The sequence below is a fragment of the Equus caballus genome, chromosome 3 (genome assembly GCF_041296265.1).
Source record: "Equus caballus isolate H_3958 breed thoroughbred chromosome 3, TB-T2T, whole genome shotgun sequence".
NCBI lineage: Eukaryota > Metazoa > Chordata > Mammalia > Perissodactyla > Equidae > Equus > Equus caballus.
The window spans coordinates 17,746,533-17,769,152 of NC_091686.1; the positions used below are offsets into that span (position 1 = coordinate 17,746,533).

The 22,620-nt window shown below is 54.9% G+C and overlaps 3 protein-coding genes and 1 long non-coding RNA gene across 14 annotated transcripts in view; 2 read left to right on the plus strand and 2 right to left on the minus strand.

Moving 5' to 3' along the window:
* Positions 1-7,508, plus strand: part of SLC9A5 (solute carrier family 9 member A5) — a 30,541-nt gene extending 23,033 nt beyond the window's left edge. For all 3 annotated transcript variants that reach the window (XM_023638649.2, XM_001497280.5, XM_023638652.2), the window contains 4 exons: positions 1,580-1,750; positions 2,292-2,361; positions 3,029-3,163; positions 6,072-7,508. In XM_023638649.2, coding sequence (XP_023494417.1) covers positions 1,580-1,750; positions 2,292-2,361; positions 3,029-3,163; positions 6,072-6,544 — 849 coding nt within the window. In that variant the 3' untranslated portion in view covers positions 6,545-7,508. The remainder of the gene's footprint in view (positions 1-1,579; positions 1,751-2,291; positions 2,362-3,028; positions 3,164-6,071) is intronic.
* LOC111773012 (uncharacterized) lies at positions 1,420-12,589 on the minus strand. Its single transcript, XR_011437353.1, has 3 exons — positions 12,165-12,589; positions 8,476-8,531; positions 1,420-1,998 (listed from the first exon to the last, which is right to left on the minus strand). It is a non-coding gene; the product is annotated as an uncharacterized lncRNA (long non-coding RNA).
* PLEKHG4 (pleckstrin homology and RhoGEF domain containing G4) lies at positions 10,868-22,227 on the plus strand. 7 transcript variants are annotated; one of them, XM_023638643.2, is made up of 23 exons: positions 10,868-11,044; positions 11,440-11,491; positions 12,901-13,620; positions 13,787-13,882; positions 13,957-14,080; positions 14,169-14,262; positions 14,343-14,417; positions 14,498-14,614; positions 14,774-14,872; positions 14,966-15,114; positions 15,276-15,414; positions 15,509-15,625; positions 17,317-17,499; positions 17,756-18,252; positions 18,332-18,578; positions 19,347-19,436; positions 19,521-19,742; positions 19,835-20,005; positions 20,080-20,257; positions 20,657-20,773; positions 20,918-21,151; positions 21,239-21,354; positions 21,520-22,227. In XM_023638643.2, exons 3-23 carry the CDS (start codon positions 13,110-13,112, stop codon positions 21,523-21,525), a joined length of 3,582 nt encoding a protein of 1,193 aa, XP_023494411.1. In that variant the 5' UTR covers positions 10,868-11,044; positions 11,440-11,491; positions 12,901-13,109; the 3' UTR covers positions 21,526-22,227. The 7 variants fall into 7 exon arrangements, with proteins under 7 accessions (XP_023494411.1, XP_014593978.1, XP_070119084.1 ...); XM_014738492.3 differs by having other exon boundaries at positions 10,896-11,005; XM_070262985.1 differs by lacking the exons at positions 10,868-11,044; positions 11,440-11,491 and adding an exon at positions 12,094-12,294 and having other exon boundaries at positions 12,901-13,134; positions 13,543-13,620.
* Positions 22,179-22,620, minus strand: part of KCTD19 (potassium channel tetramerization domain containing 19) — a 33,769-nt gene continuing 33,327 nt past the window's right edge. For all 3 annotated transcript variants that reach the window (XM_023638646.2, XM_070262986.1, XM_023638647.2), the window contains one exon: positions 22,179-22,432. In XM_023638646.2, coding sequence (XP_023494414.1) covers positions 22,319-22,432 — 114 coding nt within the window. In that variant the 3' untranslated portion in view covers positions 22,179-22,318. The remainder of the gene's footprint in view (positions 22,433-22,620) is intronic.

The following is a 22,620-nucleotide window of genomic DNA, read 5'->3' on the forward strand; positions in this document are numbered from 1 at the left end:
CCTGGCTACATCTGAATCCCCCGGGGAGCTTGCTAGAATACATATTCCTGGCTTCACCTCCTGGAGATTCTGATTCTGTAGTGTGGAATGGTTTGAAGAGTCTGTGCTCTAAATTAAGCCCCAGGTGATTCAAATGCAGCTGCTCTGATGGCTAGTGTTTGGGAACCAGAGATCTCTATCGCTGGGCTAGCTGAAGCTGACAGAATGGATAAGTTCACTGGAGAGAGCATTCAGAGGTGAGAGAGGAGCGCCAAGGACAACACTGTGAGGAGTGTACATGCAAGAAAAGGAAAGGGAATCAGCAAAGGAGAAGAAAGAAGGAAACTTTGGAGGAGCAGTAGCAGAGGGTGTCCTGGAGGGCTGGATGCTGCACAGAGGTCAGGCGAGTGCTTAACCAGAGGCCATGGCACTGGTGACCGCGAAGAAGGCAGCGCTGTGGAGCTGCGGACCCTGGAGTTGTATTTCTGATATTTAAGGAAGTAATGGGTATGAGGGAAAGTGTCAGGATCAAAGTATAAGAGTTTGGTAGCAAACGGGTGACAATGGCATCAATGGAATGGCTTTCTTCAAGGAGGTAAGGGAGGGAGCATACTTAAAAGCAGAGGGGAAGGGGCCAGTGGCGAGGGAAGGATTGAAGATGCAGGAGAGTGGAGAAACAAGAGGAGCTGGGAACTGATGGAGGCAGCAAGGAGTGTGCTGAGCAAAGAGGAGGCCTGGGTTGGGGAGTGATGAGCCCTGTGAAGGAGCTGGACCCCTTCACCCAGGAGAGAGGAGTACCTCTGGGTGAGTAGGTGGAGGAGGGCAGATGGGAGACTTGAAGGGAGCTCTTAGAACTGGTTCAGGGAAGCAGGGAATATGAGGTATAGGAAAGGAACCAGACTGGGGATGTGGTGCAGACAAGCTGACTTGCAACACGCTGGTAAACTTTGGGGGATTAGCAGTAGATAATGAAAAGGCTGCCAACTAGCCGAGGGCAGAGAGGGAGGCAGTCTAAGCTGTGTAGCGGGCTTGGTCTTTATGAGAAAGTTGGAAGGGACAGATGATGGGGTGGTCCTGAACTAGGCACAGGTAGTTGTTGGGACCAAGAGGGTCCAAGGTGTCATGATTATGGAAGTCTAAAGTGCACCCCGAGGTGTCATGGTGGTTTAGAATTGGCCAGCTGGAGAGAGTCCTGAGTAGCTAGAAGGGGGAAGGTGGGCCAGGTGTGTGGGCCAGGCTCAGATAAATGCAGGTGCAAAGAAGGAAATGTCTCCCATCATCTCATAGTAGTCCCAAGGGACAAGAGACAGAGTCCCCTGCCCCTTGTTACTTCAAATCAGAGGAGATTTGGGAGAGGGCAGTAGGAGATAGGGAAAGCCAGATTTGAGGGGATAAATTCTGGGATAAAGTTTTTCCCCAGTGAACTGAGAATACGCTGTGTTTGGCTGGGTTCCTATGGTATTTTTTTTTTTTTTAATCCATGGCTAGTTCTGGAAAAACTGGGCTGGCAGGGCCTATGGTGAACATGTTGGGGCTGTGGCCTGGGGTTCCTGTAGGAGGCAGGCACCAGTCTCATGGCAGGGTGGGCTGTCATTGCCAGTACAAAGCCAGTTGCAGCCGCCACTTCATCTCGGAGGATGCGCAGGAGCGGCAGGACAAGGAGATCTTCCAGCAGAACATGAAGCGGCGGCTGGAGTCCTTCAAGTCCACCAAGCACAACATCTGCTTCACCAAGAGCAAGCCACGACCCCGCAAGGCTGGCCGCAAGAAGGCACGTGCTTTGCTTTCTCTGGGACTCCTGTTTGGGGCTGGAGGCTGACAGCATGCAGTTTTGAGCCCCCAAGTGTTGGAATCCAGCCCAAGGGGACCCTTAGTTGGATAATCCTCAGGACCTTGGTGGCTGCAGCAGTTGGGTTCCCTCTTGCATCTTCCTGGAGCCCCAGAAGTATAAGGTGAGGCCTTTAGAGGGAGATCAGCCTCTTGACCATGTGGTTACCTGCTGGGAAAGAGCAGGTCCTCCTACCAGAGGTGAAACAAGCAGGAGAAAGGCAGATTACTTGGGGCGAAGGTTGCTGTGCAATTCCATGAGCCCCTAATTCAGCCTAGGCTGATGGAGTGAGAGTCCTTGCTGCAGTGTGGGTTACTGACTCCACACTTTCCTGAGGGGCCAAGGGATAGTAACCATTGGGATTGACACAGATTGTCTCCCCTGCTACATTATGAAGACTTGTCCTCCTGTTGACCCTACCAGATGACAGGGTTGGAGTTTGGAGCCAGGGCCAGAGGCTTAGGGTTTTTCTTTTGGTCTTCAGAAGGATAGCGTGGCTAACACTGAGACTACAAATGGGAAACCTCCTCGAGACCCGGGCTTTCAGGACACAGGCAAGCAGGGAGTGGGGGTAGGGTAGAGGATGGGAGGGGGAGGGCAGGGTGGGGCCCACCAGCCAGAGTCCCGAAGGACCTCCTCTGTGCTGCATTCAGTGCTGTGAGCTGGGGCTCTTCCCCTCAGGGACTAGATGGGCACACTTGATTTCAAAGCTGGACATGTTCTAAGTAGTTATTAGACAGTTTGTGACAGGAGGCATCTGATAGCTAACTGCAGGTTATAAGCTCTGAGGACTTGGGGAAGGTGTCATGGAGAAGGGGAAGCTTGGTCTTGGCCTTGAAGGAGGGTGGACCCTGGGGACTGGTGTCCCGTCTGCAAACCAGGAGTTTGGATGAGCTAAACGTTGATGGGCCTTCCAGCTCTCCAAACGCTTGTGTTTTCAGTTGATGATGGGATCTGGGGCTGAGAAGAGAATGGGGGATCTGGAAAGCGTGACTTCCCTCATGGCTTCCTCTGAGGATTCTGCTTTCCCTGGTTGCCTCCTTGGGCTCTGAGTCTCACTTCCCTTCCTCTCAAGCCCCCAACTCCCTAGGCCAGTGCTGAAATGGCCAGAGAAGCAAGCAGGTGCCTCTGCCAACCACGGGCTCTGCCTGGGTGGACAGGGAGCTGGCTTAGGGCAGCTGCTGGGCTAGCCACCCCCACTCAGTTCTTGTCCCTGTCCAGCTGCTGTGATCTTAACCGTGGAGTCTGAGGAAGAGGAGGAGAGTGACAGTTCAGAGACAGAGAAGGAGGACGACGAGGGGATCATCTTTGTGGCCCGCGCCACCAGTGAGGTTCTTCAAGAGGGCAAGGTCTCAGGTAATGGCTTCCTCCCAGCTTCCCTCCCCTCTGGAGCAAGCTGGAGCTGTGCAGTTGGCTTCTTCTCGCTTCACTCATGGCCTCTACTCCAGACAACTCCCTTTTCCTGTTCACTAATTTATTCACCAACCAGCATTTACTGAGCATTCCTTTATATCAGACACCTGACATACATGATCTGATTCAACCCTCACAACCACCAAGATAGGGAGAGTGAGCTCATACAGCATAGGGACTTAGGACTTATCCAGCATCCCACAGCAGAACCAGAATTTGAATCTGACCCACCTGACTCCAAAGCCCACAGCCTTTTCACTGCCTCGCTGCCTCCCTTTACAGTCTGGCGAGGAAAATGAGGTGACAAGCAAACCTAACACCAGGGTCTGTTGCAACCCGTGCTTAGCACAGCTGCCCAGGTAGAGCCCCTGGTGAGGGTGGCAACTTGACCTGGGTAAGGAGTCATCAAAGTGGCATTACTGTGGATAAAAAGCAGTATATATATGTTTCCATATGTGGAGACCTAACTCACTCATAATGCTAAATATCACTGCTAGTTGGCTCAGGCACCCTCAGGTGTCTTTTTAAAATGTTTTATTATAGAAAATTTCAAAATATGTAGTAGACGGAATAGTAAAATAAACTCCCCACCATTACTTAGCTTCAATAATCACCTTCTCCTAACCAATCTTATTTCATCTATACCCTTATCTATGCCTCTCTCTTCACTGGGTTCTTTTGGAGCAAATCTCAGATATCATATCACTTTATCAATTAAGTACTTCAGCATGTATCTCGAAAAGATAAGGATTCTTCGGTAAGAAATATAGCCATAATACCATTATCATTTTTAAAATCTTTGTCATCAAATAACCAGTGTTCAAATTTCCCTGATTGTCTTAATTTTTTTTAATATAGTAGGTTTGTTCAAATAAAAATCTAGACAAAGAGGGGCTGGCCCAGTGGTGAAGTGGTTAAATTCACATGCTCCGCTTTGGGGGCCCAAGGTTTGCACACTCAGATCCAAGGCACAGACCTACAAACTGCTCATCAAGCCACGTTGTGGCGGCATCCCATGTACAAAATATTGGAAGACTGGCACAGGTGTTAGCTCAGTGACAAGCTTCCTCAGGCAAAAAGGGGAAGGTTGCCAACAGATGTTAGCTCAGAGCCAATCTTCTTCACACACACAGATACAAAATCCAGACAAGGCCCACATATGGCATTTGGTTGATGTCTCTTTTAACCTATAGGAGCAGTGGTTCTCAAGGGGGTGGTGGAGTGATTTTGTGCCCCAGGGGACATGTGGCAATGTCTGGAGACATTTTCGGTTGCCACAACTGGAGGGGTGCAGTTGCACTGAACGAGTAGAGGCCAGGATGCTGCTAAACATTGCACATGACAGCCCCCACAACAAAGTACCTGTTCCAACTTGTCCGTGGTCCCCGCCTCCTGCTTTTTTTCCTTGCAATGTATTTATTGAAATAACCTTGTCCTTCCTTGTCTAGATTTTGCTGACTGCATTCCCAAAGTGTCACTTAATGTTTCTCTGTCCCTTATATTACCTTTAAACAGGTTATTAAATCTAGATCAGATTTCAGTTTAACTTCTTGGTAAGAATACTTCATAGATGGTGATGGTGTACTTCCTGTTGTGTCAAATCAGGAAGCACATACCATCTGTTTGTCTCTCTTTTGTGAGGTTAACATTGACCCCTGGGTTCAGATGTTGTTAGCCTGATGCATTCATTATCAGGTTCCCCAACAACTTTCCCTCAAATGGTCCTCGCAGCCATTGATGATCTCTGCCAGATCCAGCATTTCATCAGGGGTTGCACAATGGTGATTTTTACATCAATTTTTTGTCTGCATTTATTAGGAAGAATTCTTCTATAAAAAGAACTTCCCCTCATCAACTAGTTACTTAGAGCTACAGTTCATACAGGAAAGAATGGATAAATGCTGGACTTTCACCTTTTACTTAGCAGTTTTCAGACTAATGAATTAGTTCCCTAGCATGCTCTAAAGGTGAACACTGAAGTTTCTTGTTATTTTAGTTTTTGTTGTAGTAGTTAAAGTTTAATATTCCAGGTCTTTCAAGAGAGGTAGTTTTACTTCCCATCGCAGCATCCATACATTTCATAATGTACTCAGTCACGTTTATTGGACTGCTCAGGACTTTATCAACGAGCAGATACACACTGAGCACCTAGACTATGCAAGGCGTTGTGCTAGACTTTGGAGAGCAGGGAGTGGTAGGTGGCCAGAGGGCTTCTCCTTCCTAGGTTTCCTCTTTCAGGACCTCAGACTTCCTGTCATGCAGCGGCTGAGCCTTCCATCCTGGCTGCCAGCAGTATGGGGATTTTCGGCTCATGTCCTCTGTGCTGTGGCATCCCCTTTGCGGCACAGCTTTAGCCTGCTATTAGGTTTGCATGAGCTCATGCTCCCGGGCTCTGTCCCACCAAAGGGCTGTGGTGGGTGCTTGGGCAAGGTGCCCAGCAGCAAAGCCTTTGGCGTGGAGCCTCGAGATCTTCCTCACCCCACTGCCGTATCACCCTGGGATGGGGCTTGGCAGGATGTGGTTTCCGAGACTGGTGCTGCAAGTCAAGTCAGGTGAGGGCTGATCGCAGATGGGGTTTTTCCTGCCTCACATTTGCTTTCGTTATTTTCAACTGTTCAATAGATATTTCTTGAGCAACTACTGTGTGCCTAGCCCTGTGCTAGGTGCTGGGGATACAACAGGGAGCAAAACCAGTTGTGGCGCTTCTCCTCGGCAGGGTGTTCATCAAATAATTGCACAAAGGAATGTAATATGGCAACTGTGGAATGAATTTATTTATGAACGTGTGCTTAAGTTCAAGAAGGATTCCACTGTGTTGGTAACGAGCACGTGTGTACTCTCTTGTCCTCAGGGAGCCTTGAGGTGTGCCCAAGTCCACGCGTCATCCCCCCCTCCCCAACCTGTGCAGAGAAGGAGCTACCCTGGAAGAGTGGGCAGGGGGACCTGGCAGTCTACGTGTCCTCAGAAACCACCAAGATTGTGCCCGTGGATATGCAGACAGGCTGGAACCAGAGCATCTCGTCCCTGGAGAGCCTGGCCTCCCCGCCTTGTACTCAGGCCCCGACTATGAACCGCCTGCCTCCCCACCCACTGGCTGCTGAAGAGCCCCAGGCCCCTCTCGACCTGCCTTCCGTTCCACACCCTAGCTTTGCCTTTCCCCCCAGCCTGGCCAAGGCTGGCCGTTCTCGCAGTGAGAGCAGCGCTGACATCCCCCGGCAGCAGGAGCTGCAGCCCCTCATGGGACATGAGGACCACACCCATCTTAGCCCAGGCACCGCCAATTCCCACTGGTGTATCCAGTTCAACAGAGGTGGCCGGCTGTAGCCCAGGGACTTGGGGAGGAGCAGGAGGCCGGAGCCCCTGTGGGAAGTGTTCCCTGAGCAATGGGCAGAGGAGCCCACTCAACCTGACATGGGGTCAGAGGGGCCTGGACTGAAGTAGCAACTGGGCTCCCTTGGGGTGGGTCCGAGGGTCTCCTGGGCTGGTCCTCAGAGGGACCCTTTTCCTAACTCCTGCCACCTTCCCTTTCAGTAAGGCCGTCACCCTGGCTCAAGACCCAGTCCAGAGCTTCTAGGGGCTAGTCCTAGAGACTTGGGTAGCTGATGCCCCTTTCCCAGTGGGGCCTCCTGGGGTCACTAGGCAGCTGTTCTTGCCCCCAAAGCTAAGACATCATTCCTCAGCTGATGCTGGCTTTTCCTGCCCTCCACATCCTCCCCAGCACCAGCTCAAGGACAGTGCAATGAGGCTCCTCAAGGGGCTGGTTCTCAGAGGGATTGGGGTAGGAGGTGAGCAGGCCTCAACCTTGGGCTTTGCTACCCTGTTGGGTCAGCTATCCATAGCCAGTTTTTTTTAGGGCAGTAGGAATCTGTCTACACTTGCTTTATCTCCTTCCCTTTCCTGACAGTTATTGGGGGGATAGTTCCTTCTTTTCCAGGACCAAGGCTGCAGGACTGGGCCAAGCTTCAGATCAGGGTTGCTTCTTAGCCAGGGTCACTCGGGCTCTGCTGCTCTGAGTGCAAGTCTGGGTCTTGTCTTTCAGATCCTTGGGTCTGGGTTTTCTGAGGAAGGAGACAGTGGCCTCTGGGCTCCCATGTTACCACTTTGACATTCCCCAAACAGGGAAGGAACCAGGTATCCTAGGGCCACTGCTCCACTGCTCTGGGAGCTGGGATGCCTGGCTGCAGTGGTAAGGGGGCTGACTGGGTGGCAGGTGACTTTCCTGGGGTTAGCAGGTGCACCTGTGTTTTGTACCTTGTACCTAAGATACATTAAACATCTCTTGGATGGATGAGTGTCCTGTGTCCATGTGTCTGGAGGTTTTTTGGGGAGGCAACAGGGACATCTGGTGAGGGAAATGGAAAGTTCCAACTGCCTGCCCCAGGGCTTTATGGATAGAGAATGGAGGGGGGATCCTGGGAAGGACTGTTAGGCCCTCTGGCCCTTCCTCCTCACCCATACCTTCCCAATATAGTTCCCTCACAGGGGGCCTGCAGTGACAGTCCAGGGGCACAGCGTCACAGAACTGGGAGTCCACAAAATGGGGAAGGCCAGCAGGGAAAGAGACCCCAGAAGTCACATGCAATGTTGCCCAAAGATGCAGCTACTACACATCGGGACCGGATGTCCTTCCTTGAAAACCTGGAGGCAGGTGTAGGACACATGAACCAAAGTGTTTTGCACATGGCGGGTGTGAGGACAATCTCAAGGGAGCTGGTTACCCTGAGTGTTTATGACACAAATCAGGTAACATGGGGTCCGGAAACATCTAGGGATAGAAATCCCTGATAATAGCAGTCCCAGATTTGATTCCCACTGTGTCTGAAGGACTTTTTAAAAATATATCTTTCTTTATTGAGATATCACATACATACCATAAAATTTAACCATAAAATTGGCCCGTTTAAAATGTACAGTTCACTGGTTTTTAATATATTCACAGAGTTCTGCAACCCTCACCACAATCTAAGTTTAGAACATTTTCATCATCCCCTAAAGAAACCCTGGACCCATTAGCAGTCACTCCTCATCCCCTGCCTAGCTCTAGGTAATCACTAACCTACTTTCTGTCTCTATAGGTCTGAAAGACTTGACACACTGCAAAGGTTAAAAATCTGGTCAACAAACATCTACTGTTTCAATGTTATGCACATGCAGAGAGTGTGAAGAGGAGGAAGAGTGACTTAGGCTTTGCCCTTAAGTTGTTTACAGTTGGTAGTGATAAGGCCTAGTAGTTAACAGTCCCAGTTGTCACTTACCAGAATGACACTTTAGGCATGTTACACACTCTCTTTGAGCTTCAGTGTCTTCATCTCTAAAATGGGATAACAATCATACTTATTTCATAATGTTGCTGTCAGGATTACATGATAAAATGAGAAGACTCTAGTACAGAGCCTGACCCACAGTAAGGGATCATAAATATTTGTCAATTTTGGTCTTATACTACAAGGCAAAGGGCACAGCAAGTGCTGTGGGGCCTTGAGCAGATCTGGGAAGGCTTTGGGAGAAGTCACCATGCATGTGAGTGTGTGAGTGTGTGTGTGTGTGTGTAGGGGCTCAGACAACACGGGCAAAGTTGGGTGGGTGCATTCCAGGTAGAAAGCGCAGCATAAACAGAAGATGCCTAGAACAAACATATAGAAAGGCAAGGAGCAGTGAGTGATGTGCTCAGAAAGATCAGCCAGGGACACAAAGGCCTGAGTGGAGTGACCCTGGTGAATTGTGGGTGCGGCAGAGAGGCAGCCCAAGAGAATTGTGATCTGGGGAGAGTGGGCAGTGATGTGCTTTAGGGAGCTCAACTGTAGCTGGTGCCACATGGAGGATGTGAGAAACCCCAGGTGGAGGATGGATTGGGAGAAGGAAAGGCTAGAGATGGAAGACCTGTTGGGAGGCTGCTCCAGCGCCCAGGGATGTGAAGGGGCTGGTCTTGGAGAGGGCTGGCTGCCATTCTTAGATTTTAGTGTCAGAATCACTGGGGAGCTTGTCAAACATGTAGATACCTGGGCCTACCCAAAAGGTTCTGACTCAGGTCTATGTGGGCCCAGAAATCTGTAATCTTAATCAGCTCCCCCAGAGGGAGGTGGCCCACAGACCACATCCTTCAAGAATTACTAGATTTGAAAGGTTGTAGAAATCAAATCCACACAAACAGGCAACTGATGGTGTGGGGGAGGGGGTGGAGAGGGGCTCATGGGACTGGAGCTGGGTAACTAAGAAGTGGGTGGGACTGCCAGGCAGATAGGGTTGGTCAGAGGTGAGCAGACTGGAAAAGAAAGCAGGTGAGCACAGCCGCGGGAGGCAGGCACCTGGGATGCAGGAGAACAAGCAAGTCAACAGCTCATCCATGGGTCACCACCTGACTGGGCAGGATGGCAGAAACGGCCTTCAGTGACACCTGAACTGCATCCAGGCCTTGAAGGAGGAAGGATTTTGACCTGGGAAGATGGGCATAGGCATTCCAGACAGAGGAGACAGTCTGAGACAAGACTTGTAATCAGATGAATTTTCTAGGCCAGTTTGGGAGCTGAACAGAAAGGCTGTGATGCCTCTGGATGGCCTCAAATGCCACACTAAGGTGTCTGGAGTTTATTTAGGCCAAAGTTGAGAGTGGTCTGGAAGGTTTGGGGGATTCATCACCCTCACTGTCTGGGACAGTACTAAAGAGGGTATGCAAGGTTTGAGGTGGAATAAGGCCAATGACTATGGGTCTCTTATCATTAGGCCCACTGTGGTACAGAGCCCCCATTTTATTTTTGATTGATTCATGTTGGCAAAGAACGGGAGACTGGGGGAGGGCTGGGGAAGGGGTGGGAAAGGGAGGCCCATCCCCATTTTATGATCTCAGTGGAAAAGGCTGCTGTGAGTAGATTTTACTGCCAGGACAGCCACAGAGATGGGCCCCATGAGTCACTGCTCAGTTTTGCAAGCTCAGCCCATAGAGCCTGCTGTGGTCAGCGGCCCAGGCTGGCTCCAGGCCCAGCCTCCAGTGTTCCCCACTAGGTCTCAGTCTGTCCCCATTTCAATCTGTATCTTTGCCATCCTGGGGCTGTGTATCCTGCAGATCTCTGCTTTTTCTGTGTCCCTTTCAGACTGAGCCTCTGAATCTGTCTCCATTTGTGACTCTGGTTTACATCTGGCTCAGGGATGGGGAGCCTCAGGAGGCAAGGGTAGTGTGAACAGTCTCAGGCATCCCTAAGCATTTATTCTGTGCCAGGCCCTGTGCTGGGTGCTGGGAGTACATAAGTGGACAACACACAGTCTCTGTTTTCATGAAGCTTACAATGCACATTCTATGTGGAGTGAATAAACCAAGGCCTGGCCCTGCCCCTCAATCTGTCTGCCTGCCTGTGCCCAGGGGTGCTGGGGTCAGCTATGGCCTGTGGCTTGAAGCCTCTCATTTGCTGCTGGCATTGGAGGGTATGTGTGCCTGCCAGCAGGTCCCCCCAGGTCTTAGGGCTCCGAGGGAGCCTGGCTGGTAGGTGGGGGTGGGCAGACAGTGGGCAGCAGAAGGAGAGGGAGGGGGCAGGAGGCAGTGACTCAGTGGGGCGGCCCTGGGACAGCTGGGGAGGGAGCCAAGGTTGGTTCCGATGCTCACTGAAGCTAGAGGAGGGTAGGAAGAGAGGGCTGGCTGGGGGTTGGGGATGGAGCAGGACAACTCCAAAGCTCCTCTCCACATCAGCTCATAAAGAAGGCTCCTCAGTAGCTGGTCTGAGAGTCTGGACTCTGGGTGCTGACGTGGCAACTGGGATTGCTGCTGTTCCCACCACAACTACTTCTGATGCTCAGGTTCCCTCCTCCCGCCGCATCCCTGGGCTCATGAAGGAGGTGCCTGCCTTAGAGCCAGGGAAGCCATTACACCCACTGCCCCCTCCCCACCAGGAACCAAGGGCCTGAGCATGTTGTGGGGCACAGTGCCTTCTTCTGGCCGCACAGCCTACCTTTTTACAACCTTCCCAAGAATTTTGGGGAGTGTCAGGTCAGGCCTACACACCCCAAAGGGACCACCTCACACTTCAGAGCTGGGAGAGATCTCACAAGCCAACTATCCAAGTGCCTTTCACCAGTTCAGGATGCCCTGACTGAGGGTGAAATGAAGGGCAGGGCACGAACACAGCCCAAGTGCTGGCAGCAAGTGGACGTTTGACATATGAAGTCTTCCCTTGTCCTCATGGCAATCCCAGGAGAAAGGAATGACTTTTCTTTTTTTTTTTTTTTTACAGGTGAGTAAGGTGAGGCTCAAAGAGAACTGAATGACCAGAGCTCGCCCAACAGGTAAGTGGAAGAGCAGGCCTGGATTAGTGTCTCTCAGGCTCCAGGAACCCCACATCAGACCCAGCCTCCCTGGCTAAGCTTTGTGGGGAGGTGGTGTGGGGCTGTGGAGGGGCTTCTCCCATACTGTAAGTGAAACAGGTGCCAGGAACGCAAGGGAGTGGAGGTTCTGGCCCTGGTGGAGGGGCAGATTCTGGCAGGCCTGGGTCAGCTCCCACCCCCGAGGCCTCCCTGCTCCCTCCTTCCCTCCAGCCCAGTCAGCAGCGCCCCCATCCCAAAATGGGATCACACAACTTGTCTCTTGGTGCCTGGCCCTGGGGACTGGAAGGAAGATGGGGACTGCAATAGAGGGGCCCTCCCTCCCATCGTCCATGAAGATACCCCTACCGGCTTCCAGCAGTCCCAAGCCGCTGGGCCGGGCTTAGCGAGTCTCTCTTTTTAGGGGCCTCCTGGGCCCCTGGGCTCACATTTTTCTCCTCCTGGCTGAGAGGAATGAGTGTTCTTTGTTTTGCTGAGGGAGGCTGGGCTGGGCAGGGCAGGGCAGGGCAGAGCAGGGCAAGGCAGGGCAGGGCCACCCCCCCCCCCCCCCCCCCCCCCGGTACTGCGTGCATTCAAGAGCAGAAGCCCTGGCAAGCCCCTTCCCCCAGCCCCCGGGAGGACCCACGGCCTTACTCACCCTCGCGCACCCACAGCGCCTTCCCTAGCGGGCCATCGCTTCTGGCGCCCTTCGGCAGGCCGGGGGAGTGGGCACGGCGGACCGGCCGTTGGTTGCTGCCCCTACCGGCGGACTGAGGAGCCGAGTCAAAGTCAGCGGGGCCCGTGGGGTGTGGGGGGGAAGGGGGTGGAGTCGAGCCGTTCCGACCCGCGGGGAGGAGGCGGCGGCGGACAGGGGGCGCTGCGAGGACCCGCGCCTCTAGGCGCAGGGCGGCTGCCGTCGGGGCTGGCCGGGTGGGCTGTGGCTCCGTCCTCCGGCCCCCAGGGGGCGGCACAGCGCCGCGTCCTCTGCCGCCCTGCCTTCCCTCCCACGCGGCCAGGAGGCGGCGCCCTTGGACGCCGAGCGGCGCTCTGTGTCCGCCGTCGGGGCGGCGGTGCGCTGCGTTCGAGGGCTCCGCGTGCGTGGCGTCGCCGGCCTCGCGGATCGCCGCAGCGCGCCCTGGGGACGTTAGTGGGGCGGGCGGGTGAAGCGGGGTGCGCGAGTCCTCGGGGCCAACCCGAGGCCCGGCTGGGCAGGCCTGAGCGCGAGCATGAGGCAGCGGCATGTCCCCACCGTGAGCCTCCCACCAGCGTAGGCCCGCAAAGCGTGGCGGTGAGTGTGGTCCTGGCGTGGGGCCCACCCGGCAGAGGCCCATAGGAGCGCGGGTCGGGGCGGCCTAGGCAGAAGAGAGACCCTTGCTGTTCTCCTCTCTGCTCAGGCCTGAACTGCGGCAGCATCTGCGCCTCCTGTGCCCGGGCACCAAGACTGGCACCTCCTATAGCTTAGTGTGTCCTGCCTGCATTGCCCGCCGAGTCCTACCCGACCGTCTTCAGCCCATTTTCTGGAAGAGCTGAGGCCTCAGTTCACACTGAGGCCCCCGCCCCTCTCCCACTTGCCCTGAGCCGGCCCAACCTTAAGGAGAGGGTGATGGAAGGATCCTCCGAGGATGGGGGTGAGTCCCCAGACTCCCAAGGTCATGCTACCGATTGGAGGTTTGCTGTATGCAGTTTCAGGGATGCCTGGGATGAAGAGGAACCTGCTCCCCAGATGCAGGTTAAGGACCCCAATCCTCCAAGACCACCAGCAGGGGCAGCCCAGGGTGAAGGGCTACAGGGTAGCCCCCTGCCTGGGGAACTCCAGTCACCCCCAGGACAGATGGCTGCCAGTGGGTGGGGGGATGGCCAGAAGAGCACGTTAGGAGGTTCCTCAGTCAAGTCAGAGGAACCAGCCTCCTCTGGAGTGGAGACCCTTCTATGCCCGATGTCCTCCCAACTCAGCCTGGCACAGGGCAAGAGTACCAGCCAAGGGGGAGGGTTGGCAGGGGACCCAGTTACAGGCAGAGTAATGCCAGTTGGCTTAGGCCCAAGGGGTTTGGAAGGCGACCCTGTGGACCTTGGAGACTCTCTATCTGAGACATCATCAGAGCTGCTGGAGCCAGGTAAGGGAGACTGGGCTGGGAAGTCTTGGAAGGGAGTGGGGGGTGCCTGGAGGTGGGTGCCAAGACTTGGGGAGGGCTCTGACCCTGCTCAGGCTGAAGTCAAGGTCCGAGGAGGGGTCTCTGCATAGGTGGCCCAATGCAGACCCAAGCCATTTCCCTTCCCAAGACCCCAGTGGATCCGGCCTCTCTAAGCCCACTGACTACCTTCTGGCCCAAGACCTCGCCTGGGAGCTGCTGGCCAGTGGCATGGCTGCCCTGCCAGGTAGCAGGAGAGACTAGAGGTGGTGGAGGCGGGGTGACTTGACTGGGGGGTTGTTCACGGCCCTCTCCCCACAGGGACTCGGGATGTAGAAGGTCGGGCAGTGCTGGTTCTGTGTGCCCATAGCCCAGCCTGGCTTCACCCCAGGTGCAGCAGCCATGAACTCGTCCGCCTCCTGCTCTACCTGCGAAGCATCCCCAGGTTGGGGGCAGGAGGTTGGGGGACAGGTGTGAGCCAGGAGATGGCAGGGCCTGGGAATTAGATACTGAACCAAAGCCTGCCCCTTTAGGCCCGAAGTACAGGCCCTGGGACTGACTGTGCTAGTGGATGCCCAAATTTGTCCCCCGAGCTCTTCCCTCTTCTGGGGGCTCAACCAACTGCAAGTGAGTATAGGGTTGTAAACCCCTTCCCCCATTCCTTTTGTGTGGGGTTGGGGACAGGGCTGAGCTCAGATTCCTTGCAGGAAGCAGCCCCAGGGTCCGTGCACCAGGTGCTCCTAGTGGGAAAGATGCCTGAGGAAGTGCCTTCAGGACTGCAGGTACTGAGCCATATTGGCCAGGGGTGGAAGTGGGGCACGTCCCCACCAGGCCTGGGTCATGACATCTTCTTTTCCTGCAGCTAGAGCAGCTGCCTTCTCATCAGAGCCTGCTGACCCACATCTCTACCACGGGACTGCCCACTTCACTGGGAGGAGGCCTGCCTTACTGCCACCAGGCCTGGCTGGACTTCCGGATGGTCAGTGCACTAGGTGGGGCGTAGGGTGGGTACCTGGCCAGCAGAGGAGCCTCTCCTGGGCTGGCTTGGCAGTGCAAAGCTGGCTGCAGTGGCTTGGAATCCAGGATACCTGGGACCAACACTGTGCACTGCTCTGGTCATGCCTGACCCTACTTGCAGCGTCTGGAAGCCCTACTGCAGAGCTGCCAAGTGGTTTGTGCCCTGCTCCAGGAGGCCATTGAGAGCATGAAGGCTGTGCCTCAGCCCATGGAGTCTGGGGTGAGTGTCCTCTCCCAACACCTCCCCAAATGCTTCCTGTCTCACTCCTTTTCTCCCATGCCCACCTCCACTGCCTGTTGCCCTTGATCACAGGAAGTCGGTCGGCTGCTACAGCAGGCACGAGTCCTGATGCAGCATGTGCTAGACTCGCCACAGCTGGCATGGCTACAGTGCCAGGGGGGATTTGAGCTGGCGTGGCTGAAGCAGGAGGTCCCAGAGGTGACCCTGAGCCCAGACTACAGGTAGTTACAAGTCCAGCTCCCAGATCTTGTCCTAGCCTGCTATTTCCCATGCTAAGAGCTCAGCTGGCTGGCTCAGAACCAGCCAGGATTGTGGTCCCAGGACAGGGTGGAGTGGAGAAAGGCAACTGGCAGGGGCCCTAAGACCATGTACCCTGCACTAGGCCAGCGGTGGACAAGGTTGATGAGCTGTATGGCCGCGTGGATGGACTGCTACACCAACTGACCCTGCAGAGTAACCGCCGAGTACAGGCACTGGAGTTGGTCCAGACGCTGGAGGCTCAGGAGGGAGGGTTGCACCAGGTGGGAACTGTCTGCCCAGATGGGCCCCACCCCTAATCTCAAGCATGACCCCTTCTCCACAGCAGCTCTCCTTTCCCTGCTTGTGTCCCTCCAGATTGAAGTGTGGCTACAGCAGGTGGGCTGGCCAGCACTTGAGAAGCCAAGGGAGCCCTCACTGGACATGCTGCTCCAGGCTCAAGGCCCTTTTCGGGAGCTGGACCGGGTTGCTCAGGTGGGTTTGGTCACTTCTTTATTCCGTAGGCATTGGGGCACTTTGCCAGGGACTAGAAATGCAGGGTGAGTGAAGGCAAATCTATCTTTTGCTCTCTTGGAATTTACAGTCCAGCAGAAAAGAACAGTTGTAGTCAAAGATTCAAAGTAATATATGTGTGTTTGTAAACTAAGGCAAAAACTCTGAAGAAAAGCAATACAGGTGTTTCTACCTGGGTGTCTATTAAAGACCTGTCCCAGAGGGATGTTGGGCAAGCTTTCTTGAGATAGTGACTTTTTTTTTTTCTTTTGAGGAAGCTCAGCCCTGAGCTAACATCTGCCAATCCTCCTCTTTTTTTTTTTTTTTTTTTTGCTGAGGAAGACTGGCCCTGAGCTAACATCCATGCCCATCTTCCTCTACTTTATACGTGGGATGCCTGCCACAGCATGGCTTGATGAGCGGTACCATATCCATACCCGGGATCCGAACCAGTGAACCCTGGGCTGCCAAAGTGGAACGTGCGCACTTAACCGCTGCACCACCAGGCTGGCCCCAAGATAGTGACTTTGAGTTGAGAGCTGAAGCATAGGTGGGGGTTAGCCAGGCAGAAGAGAATTGGGGATAAGAGATATTCGAGGCTCAGGGAGCAAATAGCATGTGCAAAGATCCTGTGGTAAGAAGGAGCATTACTTGCCTGAGGAAGCATAAGAAGGACAGTGAGGTTGAAATGCAGAGCATAAGAGGGAGGGAGAGTGGGGTGAGGTGAGGTAAAACAAGGGTGAAAAAGTGGTCAGTAGCCAGATTGCTGGGCCCTGTAGCAGTATAAAATTTAAGCAGGAAAGTCACATAATCAGATCAGTGTTCTAGGAAGATAACCCTAATGTGTGGGAAGACAGTGACTTGGAAGATGGATGTGGAGAGTCCATTGAAGGGGCAGTGGTAATGGTCTCGATGGGAATGATACTTGCTCTGACCAGGATGGTGGCAGAGGAGATGGAGTTGAGAAATTGATTTGATGGTGGATACATAAGAGAGGGGAGAAGAGAGAGAGGTTATAAGGATGAATGGGTGCTGTTCCCTGAGAGAGGGACCAGGAGACAAGGACTTTCTTGGGGAAGGGCTTTCATGTATCCAGTCTTTGTGCTTTGCAGATGACCACGAGGAAATGAGAGAAAGACCCTTGGGGTTTGGGTCTGGAGCTCAGAGGGGAGATCTGGCTACAGAGGGTCACTTGGGAGATGTAGGTGTGTGGGCAACGTTTGAAGTGTGGTGACACAAGATTGCCTGGGGAGAGAGAGTGGAGTGTCCTCAGGAGTCCCAGCATTTAACGGCCTAGGTGAGGGACAGAGCAAAAGGAGGAGCCACCAGAGCAAGACCAGGAAAATCAGGAGAGTGGGGATGGGGCAGGGCAGCTGGCAGACGAACGGATGTTACTGAGCAGTAGTCAGAAGAGGCCTGAGAAGTGCAGGGGATGGGGGGCAGAAGTGGGGTTGGAGTGAGCTGATGAGGTGAAAAAGTGGCGATAGTGAGGACAGAGAGTTCCTCCAGGAAGTTTGGCTGTGGAGAGGGGCGCAGAGAGAGAAGGGAGTGAGTGGGAGGGAAGGTCTTTAATCATAGGAGACACTTGACGTGTAGATGTCCATGGAAAAGACCTGGGCTTGGGGGCTTGACTACCAGGCGTGGGGCCGGCTGAGCCTAGTCTCTGTCTCCAGGAGCAGGTCAGGCGAGGGGAGAAGTTTCTGCAGCCATTGGCTGGCTGGGAGGCAGCTGAACTGGGCCCCCCTGGAGCCCACTTTCTGGCCCTGCAAACCCAGCTGACTGAATTTTCTAGGGCTTTGGCCCAGCGGCGGCAGCAGCTGGCAGATGCCGAGAAGCTATTGCAGTTCTTCAAGCAGGTTGGTGAGGGGTCGCATCCCTGGCTCCAGGTGGTCAGTGGGGCCAGAGGATGGCTGCCCAGCTCCACCACAGCCTGAGCTCTTCCTGGATGTTCTGCTGCATCTCTCTCCTTGTCTTCAGTCTGACCCCCAAATCTAACCACTAGGGATGTGGCCTGGGGCCAACATCCTGTGGGGATGGACAGTGGGCAGAGGAGAAGGCTTGGCGGTCTCGGTGGGATTCTCTTTCAGTGCCTGTGTGGCCTTGGTGTTGCAGGCCTCGACATGGGCTGAGGAGGGGCAGCGAGTGTTGGCAGAGCTGGAGCAGGAGCGCCCGGGGGTCGTGCTGGAACGGCTGCAGTTGCATTGGACCAAGCACCCTGACTTGCCTCCTGCCCACTTCCGAAAGATGTGGGCTCTGGCCACAGGGCTGGGGTCTGAAGGCATCCGCCAGGAATGCCGCTGGGCCTGGGCACGGTGCCAGGACACCTGGCTGGCCCTGGACCGGAAGCTAGAGGCTGCACTGAAGCCACCACCGACGGGCAGCACAGCTAGCCTGTCTGTCAGCCAGGTCCCTTCTGTACCTCCCCTGAGGAAGGCATACAGCCTTGATCGGAATCTGGGGCAGAGTCTCAGAGAGCCTGCCCACCACTGCCACCATGCGGCCATTGTGGCTGCCTGCCATGGACCAGAGGCTGGAGATGGTGCCCAGCCCCGGTCATCCCCCACTACCATGCCTCCACCAGGCAGCTCTGACCCCAGGAGCCCCAACAGGTGCAGGCAGTGGGCAGGGCAGGGAGGGCAGTGTCAGGGCAGAGCAGATGTCTTTGGTCCTGACTTCACTACCTGGTAGGCTCCAGCTGGTGCTGGCAGAGATGGTGGCGACAGAGCGGGAATATGTCCGTGCCCTTGACTACACCATAGAGAACTACTTCCCTGAGCTGGATCGCCCTGATGTGCCCCAGGGCCTCCGTGGCCAGCATGCCCACCTCTTTGGCAACCTGGAGAAGCTGCGGGACTTCCACTGCCACTTCTTCCTGCGTGAGCTGGAAGCCTGCACACGGCACCCACCCAGGGTGGCCTATGCCTTCCTGCGCCACGTAAGCCCCACAGGCCACATGGCCCCCAGCTGAACAAGTGTGAGTTTTGCCACACTCAACAAAGAACTATTTTGCACAGGCTTGGTGCCAGGCCCTGTGCTTGGTACAGCTGTAAGTGACACCTACAAGGTCCCTGCCCCTCAGGGTGCTCCTAGTTTAGTAGAGGAGACATAAAAGTGAAAAAAGTAACTCCAGATTCTAGTTGGGGCTAGGAGAAACATAGTCGGGATGGACGGATGATTGTGAGTTAGCCACGGGGGTGGGGAGCAGGGGTACCCCCTTTAGCAAGAGCAGTTAGCAAGGCCTCTTTGAGGAGCTGACATTTGAGCTGAGGCCAGAGGGAGGGGCTAGAGTCTCAGAGCATTCCATCCAGATGCAGTGCAAAGCCCTGGGGCAGGAAAGAGGCCCAGTGGTCAAGGAAGAGTCAGGTCAATGTAGCTGAGTATGGTGAGCAAGAGAAGGAGCAGTTTGAGGTGAGGTGAGGTGAGACCAGAGGGATGCTCTCAGAGCTGTGGGAGGAGCAGAGCCAGATGCAGGACTTCATCCCCAGAGGGCCTGTGGGCAAGCCCCACTCTGCACAGTGCTGTTCTTGCCAGATCACCCCTCATTCAAAACAGGGTAAATTGGATCTGCAGGGGGAGGCCTCCCTAGGAACTGTCTGTTGACCTTTTGGTCTTCTCAAGCTGAGAGTGGTCTGGCCCTAGGAGGCGGGGGCAAACTTTGGGAGCTGGCCCTTTGGCACCCCAGCTGAGCCATGTGTCTTTGCAGAGGGTGCAGTTTGGGATGTATGCTCTCTACAGCAAGAATAAACCTCGCTCTGATGCCCTGATGACCAGCTATGGTCACACCTTCTTCAAGGTAGGTGAGCCTGAGTCTGTAAGGGGAGGTGGGGATGGAGGGAGTACCTTGAAGCCGCCTGATGGTCTCCCCACTACCTGGTAGGACAAGCAGCAAGCGCTGGGGGACCAAATGGACTTGGCCTCCTACCTGCTGAAGCCCATCCAGCGCATGAGCAAGTATGCATTGCTGCTGCAGGAGCTGGTGCGGGCCTGTGGGGGGCCCACACAGGAGCTGAGTGCCCTGCGGGCTGCCCAGAGCCTCGTGCGCTTCCAGCTGCGACATGGCAATGACCTGCTAGCGATGGATGCCATCCAGGGCTGTGATGTAAGTCATCTCAGGCTATGGTGGGCTGTTGTAATGGGTGTGAAGGGAGGGGGCAGACGAGGCTGGGCACCCACCGGGCCCCAAATTGGCAGGTTAACCTCAAGGAACAGGGGCAACTGGTGCGACAGGATGAGTTCACAGTGCGTACTGGGCGCCACAAGTCCCTGCGCCGCGTTTTCCTCTTTGAAGAGCTGCTGCTCTTCAGCAAGCCTCGCCGAGGACCTACAGGCATTGACACATTTGCCTACAAACGCTCCTTCAAGGTAGGCCCACCTGACCCTGCCCTGTGCATCCTGCTCCCCCAGTGCCTCACCAAGCCCTTCTCCCAACAACACAGATGGCAGACCTTGGCCTCACTGAATGCTGTGGGGATAGCAACCTGCGCTTTGAGATCTGGTTCCGCCGTCGCAAGGCCAGAGACACCTTTGTGCTGCAAGCTGCCAGCCTGGCCACCAAGCAGGCCTGGACAGCTGACATCTCTCGCCTGCTCTGGAGGCAGGCCGTCCACAACAAGGGTGGGTCCCTGCCCCCTACTTCAACCCACACTCTCCTCCCTGGAGAGCTTAGATTGTCCCAGAGGGGGCCTAGAGACCTGGAAATGCTTGGGAGCAGGGACAAGGATTGGCAGCAGCCAGTGAAGAGGAAAGAACTTCAAAGTCAGGCAGTCCTGCTGTCACTGTATCTGACTGTGGACACAGTATTAACTTCTTTGACTATCAGAGGTCTCATCTTTAAAAGGGGAATTATGACACCTGCCCACGGGATTGTTGCAAGGAGAGAGCCTGGCACCACAAAGGCTCAGTGCGCAGGAGAGTTAATCTGCTGGGTGGTGGGTGTACAGGAGGGATAGATAGAGGCCCGAGGGTCAGGCTGATGTCCAGAGGGACCCCATCTATGCTCTCTCTCCACTCCAGAGGTACGCATGGCTGAGATGGTGTCCATGGGTGTGGGGAGCAAGGCCTTCCGAGACATCGCCCCCAGCAAGGAAGCTATCAGCGACCGCACCATCAACTACGTCCTGAAGTGCCGAGGTAGCAGGCAGGCTACAGGGGTCGGGGGTGAGGAGAGCTGCAGGAGGCAACATGGACCTCTGTCAGCTCTGGCCTGCACTCCCCTCGGGACATTGGCCCAGGTGGGCTCTGACCTGTCTCAACCTGACCCTCTCTCTTATGCAGTTCGCTCTCGGGCCTCCATTGCTGTGGCCCCGTTTGACTATGACAGCCCCTACCTGGGAGCCTCAAGCTCCCTTCCTGGAGACCCTGCCTCTTGCTCTGTACTGGGGTCCCTCAATCTGCACCTGTACAGAGACCCAGCTCTTCTGGGCCTCCGCTGGCCCCTGTATCCCACCAGCTTCCCAGAGGAAGCAGCGCTGGAGGCTGAAGCAGAACTGAGCAGCCAGCCATCTTTGAGTAGGTCTGGGCTTAGCCAGAGCTAGGAGGGCAGAGCTTGAGTTCTGGGCCTGCCCTGCTGACAGCTCACTCAGTCTCCCTCCCTAGCTCCTGAGGACTCAGAGGTCTCGTCCCAGTGCCCATCAGCCAGTGGCTCCAGTGGCTCTGACAGCAGCTGTGTGTCAGGGCAGGCCCTGGGCAGGGGCCTGGAAGACTTGTCTTATGTGAGTGCCATTTTGCCGTATACCTGCCAGCCCCTCCTCAGCCCAGCCTGGGCCTATGGCTGCCTTTCCTTTAGGTGGGGGCCTTGGGCCAGAGCCATTCCCCAGAGACCCCACCTGGACCCCAAGCTGGGGAAATAAACACTCATGCCCAACTTGGCACCATAGGTCTGAGCCCAGGCTTGAAGGTGGACAGTGGATCCAGCAGTCTCTAGATCCAAGGAACATCACCTCCTCTCAGGATCTGCTGTGACGAGGGCATGGCTGGTACTTGGGCCACCTCCAGCCCACATGCACAGCCCTATTGACTCCCCTTTCTGAGGTCTGTGCCCATTGGCAGACCAGGAGGGGCTTCTCCAGAGGCCCTGGCTGCAGAGCCTGAATGAGCACCCTGATCCTGGGCTCCTGGCCCTGTGTCCCCTTCTTCCGTTCCCCTCTCCAGCTCCTTACCCCAGTTTTGGGTTAGGATTAGGGTAAGCAGATGGTGTGTGTTTGTTTCCATGCTCTTGGCTGGTGGGGCACCAAGTGGCTCTGGCAGTGACTGGGCTGCCCCACCCCAGAGGAGAAACACAGGTGACTTCCCAGCAGCTGCTTCCTACCCCCAGGTTTCAAAGCCAAGTTCCCCAAACTTAGGGAGAGGCCCACCCTTATTGGACCCTTATTCTTGCCTGCTCTAGCTCCCCAGGCCCAGCCCCTTCTTTCCTGGGTCAGTTTGGTTATATTTACTCAATGCTTTTTGAATAGCTTTCAATTACAGTTGTTGTCTAAAATTATGTCAATGGTTGTTAGGTCTTTGGCATCTCAGAGAGGGAGTCCAGGCCCTTGGCTCGTGATTTACTCTTTATTTGTTTATAATAAAAAATAGACTGATATGCACCCTTGGATGGGCACATGTGTTCTGGGGACATCCCCAGTTAAAATGAACTTTGGCAGTTGAGGGTATGTGGGGGCAGCGTCGCTGGGCACCCTAGCCATCTTGTAAGTACTTTCCCAGGATAGAGTAAGAGACAGATCTAGACAGGCCCCTCTGGATGAGCAGGTCCACGCAGCGACCATATTTCCTGGCAAAAGGCAGTGTGAGCTGGAAGGAAAGGCTGGTCTTATCTCTGACGTGCTGGCCAGTTGCCCACTCTGGCTGTGTGTGGGCGGGGTCCTCTCATCTGGGTGGGTGTAGGGGCAGGGCAAGGCCAGTTGTTGGGAACCTGATGCTCTTGGGCTCAGTTCTGCCCAAAGGCATCTCACAGGGCTGTGGCTAGGGGTGGCTACCAG